The sequence below is a fragment of the Anguilla rostrata genome, chromosome 13, assembly GCF_018555375.3.
Source record: "Anguilla rostrata isolate EN2019 chromosome 13, ASM1855537v3, whole genome shotgun sequence".
Lineage (NCBI taxonomy): Eukaryota > Metazoa > Chordata > Actinopteri > Anguilliformes > Anguillidae > Anguilla > Anguilla rostrata.
In genome coordinates this window covers 4,030,905-4,039,007 of record NC_057945.1, presented here as the reverse complement: position 1 = coordinate 4,039,007, position 8,103 = coordinate 4,030,905, and the positions used below count along the sequence as shown (strand labels likewise).

Here is an 8,103-nt window from a genome sequence, read left to right as displayed (position 1 = left end):
TCAGGTGGCCTCTGCACGTTAGGTCAGTGTGTGTCTCCTCTTAAAACTGAGGTCAGGAGAACGAATGCACTATGTGAACACAATCCATTATTGTTGCTGTATTTAGAATGGAATTTTCAGCTTTTTTTAAATTGATGTGTTGGTTATTTTGTTGCTGTTAACGAGAGGAGGATGAACACTCGCTTCCAAACACCACTTTTTCTCTCAGCTTTGTCTTCAATATTGGTATTGCCTTGTGTGTTTTTTTTGTTTGTTTTTTCCCCCCTGAAATGTTCCCACGCTCGTGGCTCCAGGTGACTCACCGGGACGTGTCACGGGGGGCGTGGCCCGTAAACGGTGGCTCATCACGCCTCGTGGCGTCGGCCGCTTTGACTGACAGCTCCGTCTGCTCGACAGCTGGGACACGCCTGGTGCCCACCCGCTCCCTATGCGCTCCTGCCCACTTCCTGTTCTGTCCCTCCCACTTCCTGTGCCCCCCCAAATCGCTTCCTGTGAAGCGCCGCTCACTTCCTGTGTACCCCTCCCCCCCGCCTCCTGCAGACAAGCCTCTGCACATCTTCCTCTTCCTCTGCTCCGTGCGGAAGGTTCCAGAAGCCCCGGGCTCCCGTCCCCGAGGAAGAGGCAGTCAGGCGGGCGTGTGGGAAATGAAAAACGCCGCAGCGCTTTCACAGGCGCTTATTTACGGAGATGAAGCGGCGAAAGCTGATTTATCCGCCCTGGCCTCAGCGATCCGTGCGATTACGGAGCAGAGCGGCGGGTCTGGGGGAGAGTCACCGGGGCGCGGATTCGCCGGGCCCTAATCCACCGGCACCGCCCCCGCCCCCGCCGCTCAACGCTTCTCTCTGCCCTCCCCCATCGGCCATCTCTCCTGCTCGCCGGAGAACGCTGAGGCAATCCCTCCCCTTCTCTCTCTCTTTTAAATCCCTCCATACTTTCACACACGGCCAGGCCCTGTCTCTTTCTGCTCGCTGGAACTGAATCCTCTTCTCTTTAATCCTCCTACTTCACACACGGCCCTCCTCTTTCTGCTGTGTTGCGTTTGGACATGATGCAGTCCTCTTCTCAACGTGCATTTTAAAAAAATGTTTGCTGTTAATTTTGTGTTATGTTTTTTTTTTATTTGTGGGAATGTAGAGTTATGAGTGAGCCAATAAAATATTCCTGACTAATCTGTTTCCTGAATGTTAACTGCAGTACTGAGTGTTGATGTCTGATGTTTGTGAATCCGTTATGAAATATATTTTTGCGATTTGGCTCCAAAGCCTGTTTTGGAGGAATTTTCTGGGATTGTTTTTAAAGGGTCATCCACAAGCGTTTCTGTATCGTTCTGTACTCCTGTGTTGCTGAGTGTATGTTCTGCTGTGTTAAATTTTCCTCTTTTCCTTTTTAAAAAAAATATGCTTTTTCCTTTCCTTTCATTTTTCTCTCCAGTTTGGAATACCCAATCTTACACCCTCCCAAGACCCAGTAAAAAAAAATGAAATATTTTAATTTTTTGTTGTAATGCAAATTTCCTGGATGACAAACATGTTATAGTGAAAATATAATTTATTTCATTTTTACTGAATGTCCCTTGTAGTTCAGGTTTCAGTGGAATACGTGGCTCTTGAAATGTAGACCAGAGGCTTGTATTTCTGGGACAGCACTCATTGCTGCTGAAGCTGTGGAATCGGGACAAGGTACAGAACTCCAAAACCAAGACTATCCACTCCACAGTCTGCTTTCGTTTAGGCAAAGATGCCTGACCTCAGTCCCAGGACATTTGCCACGGCTCCAGAAAGAGAGCAAGGTGCAGATGTTTATTTTCTCTGCCATTGGTTCTCTAGGAAGTGTCAGAAGTACTGCTTCCTGATTTCCAGGGTAGGGTAACGTTAAATAAACAGCACTACTTCCATTTGGCATTGGTGAGTGTGCCAGACGAACAAAAAACAGAAGAGAGACAGAAAGACTGATCAGTCACTCCCTCCCAGATGGCCAGATGGGGGAGGGGGGGGGGTAAAGTAAATGAAATATTTTTCAAAACAAAGCGTGCAATTGTGTGGAAGTATTTATTATTTAAATTGCCAGAAAGGTTCCCGTTTTGCATAAATTATTTGACCCAGGTCTGGCCTGTAAGCTTCCCTCTTCCTCCATACCCATAAGATCTGGTTTCCCTTCTGCAGATAATTAAGACTACAATCCCCATAAGGCCTTTCTCAGAAACTCAAGTGTTTGTTGCTGCAAAGCTCAGAGGACCATTGGCGTTGGCTGGTGGATTGTGATAAGACAGGGAAGTCCTGCTAGCTGAAATCCATGCCTTCCTGGGTACCACAGTCGACACTGGTACAGTCTGAATTTCATACCACACTGTGGGGCCCATCTACACACTGGAACAGACCATGGGGCCCATCCACACACTGGAACAGTGCCTTAACAGATACCAGACCATGGGGCCCATCCACCTGACAACCTAACAGAACCAGACCATGGGCCATCACACATGGAACAGTGCCTTAACAGATACCAGACCATGGGGCCCCATCCACACTGGAACAGGCCTTAACAGATACCAGACATGGGCCATCCACACGAACAGTGCCTACAGATACCACCATGGCCTCCACACACTGGAACAGAGCCTTAACAGATACCAGACCATGGGGCCCATCCACACACTGGAACAGAGTCTTAATAGATACCAGACCATGGGACCCATCCACACACTGGAACAGTGCCTTAACAGATACCAGACCATGGGGCCCATCCACACACTGGAACAGTGCCTTAACAGATACCAGACCATGGGGCCCATCCACACACTGGAACAGAGCCTTAACAGATACCAGACCATGGGGCCCATCCACACACTGGAACAGAGCCTTAACAGCTACCAGACCATGGGGCCCATCCACACTCTGGAACAGAGCTGCTCCTGATGCTGCTTTACCTCTTAGCCTCGTCATTTATTTTAACTACACAGTGGATTCCTTCCTACCCTCAGTAATATTCTTATTGTGTCACTGAATGTTACGGCAAAACTCGTGTTTCTCAATGTTTTCTAGAATCATACTTTTACAGTTCTATCATTTCTGTCCTGGTTCCTGTTGCCAACCAACAGCAGACAGACAAGAAGGCAGGAGATGACTTGGTCAGTCTGCGGAGTATGTGGTGACACCACTTGAAGGAACAAGAGGAACTGCGATTTAAAATAAAGAACTGTACAATAAACCCAAGAAAGAAAACATAGAGAAGTGCTAGTTTCACAGATGGAGCAACATTTAGCGATACGATCAGGACATTATTGAGGGCAGTAGGGATTCTACTACTGTGTAGTTAAGATGAACGCTGGGAGCTAAGAGCTAAACCAGCACGGGGACCGTAGAACCCGACCCTGGCCTTGCTCCACAGGAGAGCCTCATCTCCCACAGCCCCACAGAGGTCGGCGGCTGACCCCATACGGGGGCATCGATCTGGCCTGGTTACCCATCGCTGGACCCGTGGCTCACAGAGAGCTTTGGGTGCTAATGCTGTCCCGTATCGATCACTCCGCCAAGGCAACTATCGCACTTAGTGCACAGAAAAAAGCTCAGTGCTAATTGAACAGCATTCGTGTGAGTTCTAGATATAAAATGTGCTCTACCAGAGCTGAATATTTTAGTGAACACAGCCTGCATTTTCACATCTGTCAGATAAATGAGAGAGGAAGAGTGCAGAAGACACCAGATACCAAATAAACTCAAAATCTGAATCAGCAAGTAAGAGCACATCAACACCGCAGTGATGCTTCATTTACACGGGGGGGGGGGGGGGGGGGGGGGGGGGCGTGGGGTGCAGTAATAACCTGGAAAAGTGCTGAGGGAAAGAGTGAGCTTGTTTATACACGAGTCCCCAAAGGAGCTCTGTGAGAGGGCATTGTGCACTTTGCTCTTTGTGGTCTGTATCCTGGAATGACAGTAAAGTAAAGCTGCACTTCAGTGCACATGCAGAAGAACCGTAGTGACGGCTTCAGTCCTTTCTAACCTTTTTATACCATATTTGGTCATGTAAAATCAAATTCTATAACCCAGGATAATTGTTGCAGGTGAACTGTTTTTAGCAAAGTGCATAGCAAGTTGTTTCTCACTAAAAGTTGTAGCGGTAAAAGTTTTTCTTTTAATTGAATATTGTAATTAAATTTTACAATGGTTACAATAAAACATACAAAAGCATAAAGTATAATACAAAAAAAGGTTTAACTTAAGCATGGGGATTATAAAAAGTTAAATTATTCAATCCAAACCTTTGTTCATTGAGAGATTTCTCTAAGGTATAATAAAAAATTTGTTAATTATAACACTGATTTTCTGGCTAGAATTGTGTCTCAAAATTAATGTGGGAACCAATATGAGTTCTGGAAGAGAAGACAGAGATCATGTTCCAAGTTTCTCTGCTTCATAAACTCCCCTCTTGTTTTTCTTTCGAGCGGCTGATTTAAATTCCTTCTGCTGCTGTTGATCCAGTCCACAGGAGCCCCGCGTTTTCAGAACAGGATGAGCCAGGGCTGAGGCACGCACCACAAGCACCACAGAGAGAGAGACCGCAGAACTCTGAGCGGCTGATTGGCTGAGCGGCTCCCCCTGGTGGCCATGATCACCGCTGGTAGCTGCAGGACCAGGAACGGGGAATCACCAGCTCCCAAACACTTTTCTGCTCCCCCCAGAAAAACAAACAAACAGATTTTAAACTTTTAAATCTGGGGTCCCAGACAGAGCTGGGTCAAATAAACATTCAAAACACAAATCCTTTTGGCAGCAGTAAAATTCTGATTGGTTTTGAGGGAACAAATACCTTTAAACCAATATTCAGGAAAAAGTTGTTTATATGATTATGTATATTTCACTCAGTAAGACGTTTCTTTGCAAAATCTGAGGATTTGACATTTCTCCAACACGTTTCTGTTTTTCAATTACGAAATCTCATTTGTATTAGTCAGGGCCAGTATATTTTCTGCAGGGTGTAAGGTGTTCATTGGACAGTTTTATCTGAAATCTAGCCCAATGCAAATTAGCAGCTTCCTCTTTCTGTCACACAGCAGATAATATCTCATTTACGTCATGCTGAAAACGTTGCTGCAACGTTTTACAACATTGCAGAGAGGTTGTGAGGAGTAATAGCACTGTAACGACATTGTAACGTTTCTATCAACTGCCCACCAAAAACAGCTCCACTGTAAATAAATCCACCTCACACTTCAACACATTAAAGATCTGTTGGCAGCCCAATAAAATAAAGAGGTTTTCAAAACTTTCCACACCCTAAGAAAACGAAACGTTTGAACCATTACTGGGTTAGTTTGGAATGTCCTCCAGTTAAACTTGCGTAATGGTAGTCTTTTAAGATTACTCACTATCTCTGCCTCCTTTCTCAAAATATCTATTCTTATGCTCGTCTAAAATAACCTCTCAATACCAGCGTTTGGCTGAATGAAGCGTTGTTTATTGATGCATTTTTTGTGTGGGGGGATTGTGTGTTTAGGTTGAATAATTGCTCGGCCTGTCTCCAACACGGCGGGTTTCGTCTGTTTCTGACGGAAGCGAAAGCTTCATGTGCCATCTGTCTCTTCAGGACAGGAAGCTCACATCTGGGGAATTACAGCCGATTACAGCGCTGTAAATACCCCCATGCCCCCCCCTTGCCCCCACCCCCCATAAATACTCCCCCCACATAATCCCCATTCACTCAGCCACCAGGCCAAAACTCTGCTCGTCCTGCAACGACTGCATGTGATGTGTGTTCTTACACAGGCAATGAGTAGTATAATAATAATAATGAGTGTGAGTGCATGCGTGTATGTGTGTGTGTATGAGCGAGTGCATGCATGTGTGTTTGTGTGTGTGTATGTATGTATGTGTCTGTGTGTGTGTTTGTGCAAGCGTGTGTGTGTGTGTGTTTGTGTGCACGCACGTGTGTGTGTGTGTGTGTGTGTATGTGTTTATGTGAGCATGTATGCGCACATGTGTGTGTGTAGCTGTTACCAGGCAGAACTCACCCCAGTGGGGGGGCAGTGTTTCTGGGCGTACCACTCCTGGCAGTAGAGACACACCTGGATGCCCTGGCCAATGAACAGGCAGATCCACATGATGATGTTCCAGACGGGACTTTTGCGCTTGTCGTTCAGGGTGAAGTTGAACACCACTGACAGAAAGGCCAAGAGGAAGAGGGAGAATTTATAAGGATGTACGGACAGACAAACAAACAGACAGAAAGACAGGCAGGCAGGTAGACAAGGAGTTAAATATTGCTTGACAATTGGAATGAATTTATGGTTAATGTCAGAGTTTTTATCTGTTTTTTGTCTAAGTTTGAGATATGCTTGTGTTTTGAGAACCGAAGCACATATAGCAAATGACCTTATGTGCATTTTGCTGAAAATCAGTGTACCGTTTACATAATTAAGCAATACTTTTTTATTGATTGCAAGTGTGGGATTTCTTCCTTATCCTCTGAATCAAATCTACCTTGAACTGTTGAATTTTCGTCGTAGGAAATTCAATACCTTACCAGTGTAAGGTGTGTGGGAAACACTCATTATTCCTACAGTTTCTGGTGTTACTCTTAATCCCATTCAGGCTAATGAAGTTAATCCCATGTAAACACCGTGCTCTCAAATAAAAAAGCACACTGCCCATCAGTGCATTATTCACAGATTAATCTCTGAACAGTTCCAAACAAGGAAGTGGAAATCCAATATCACTCATTATTTAGCTTCTAGAATGACCTCCGTATTTTAGTGAAATTGTGCTGTTTCTCTCGTACGCCCCTCTCATTCTCAGCCACAGGAAGATCACACGACGATCATGTGATGATCGCATGTTTTATTTCTGAGTTTCTGGGGAATGTCACCGAGGCAGCTGCGATACCCCAGGGCGTTTCCTCAAAGAGGCAGTGTTTAAAAAGACTCAGCGTCGAGCCGCTGGGGAGAGCCAGTATCTTTCAGAATTCACTCCAGTCTTTGGTGCAGAAAAGCAAAGCATTGCATTGTATTTACGTTAGATATTTAGTAGGGGCATTGTGCAGAGAAATTTACAAAGGAGCGTACATAAGGGTTTAGGCAAAGAGCAGAGATGATGTACTGTAAGTCATTTGGGTCACAACTATTGCTTAGCAGGTGAGTATGAGGATATAGTCTTGGATGCAGCACAGCCAGGGGTAATAAATTTACAAAAATACTTAGAGTTCAAGGTTTGTTGAACCAAAATACAGTGAAAACAACTGGGTTTTCAGTATGTGGCTGATAATGTAAAATAATTATGCACTAAAATAGAGATGTGATGATCTGATCCATCCATTTTTATTCTACGTTATTTTTGTAAAGAGCCCTTTGCTGACAGGTTGACTTCTCACACTGTGTATCATTATAGGCATTCTCCAGAGGGAATCAAAAGGAATAACAAACCATTTGAGGTCGCAGGTTTGATCATATGAGAGGCCATTCTACCCTCCAGATAATTCCTTCTGTAAATATCCACCTGTATGAATGGATCGTCAATGAAGAATACCGGTCAGTGGCGTCACTAGGGTTGGTGACACCCGGTGCGGTCGACCGTTGGTGTCACCCGATGTTGTCAAGGGGGGGGGGTGTGTGCTGGCGGGTGTGGGCGCAAGGAATTGCGTGTTATGCATTCAAACGACAAAGCGCTTCTCGTCACATTAATACCGCTAATTGAATCAACCGGCAGTAAACTGCATCGGAGAAATTAGCTGTTTCAACCCAGCTTCGCCTCACTCACCCCCAATGACAGCGAAGAGGCAGAACATCACCGGGTAGAAGAACCCGAAGCAGACGGTGAAGACGTACTCGTGCACCACCGCGGACACGACGAACACGGACAACATGGCTGCCGTTCGAGACTTGCGCCTGGACAGCTGGGAGGGGTCAGGGGTCAGAGGTCAGAACGGTGGCGTGAGATCAGCATTCGACGAATCAGAATGATTGAGGCTGCTGTTTATAAATGAAACATAGTATACAGTCATAACAAAAAAGCAGAAATATGTATTTTGAACCTGAAATTGGGAGCACAGTCGTTACGGCAAATAATCATTAATCATCCACTAACTATACACCTGATACCTCAGGTTTGGTAG

The 8,103-nt window shown here is 45.3% G+C and overlaps 1 protein-coding gene across 1 annotated transcript in view; it reads right to left on the bottom strand.

The window, feature by feature from the left end:
- Positions 1 to 3,885: 3,885 nt before the first annotated feature.
- The window catches only part of soat2 (sterol O-acyltransferase 2), a 17,078-nt gene continuing 12,860 nt past the window's right edge, over positions 3,886 to 8,103 (bottom strand). Inside the window, exons 9-11 of the mRNA XM_064306078.1 lie at positions 7,749 to 7,884; positions 6,008 to 6,153; positions 3,886 to 4,665 (exon numbers count right to left, since the gene is read on the bottom strand). Coding sequence (XP_064162148.1) covers positions 4,609 to 4,665; positions 6,008 to 6,153; positions 7,749 to 7,884 — 339 coding nt within the window. The 3' untranslated portion in view covers positions 3,886 to 4,608. The remainder of the gene's footprint in view (positions 4,666 to 6,007; positions 6,154 to 7,748; positions 7,885 to 8,103) is intronic.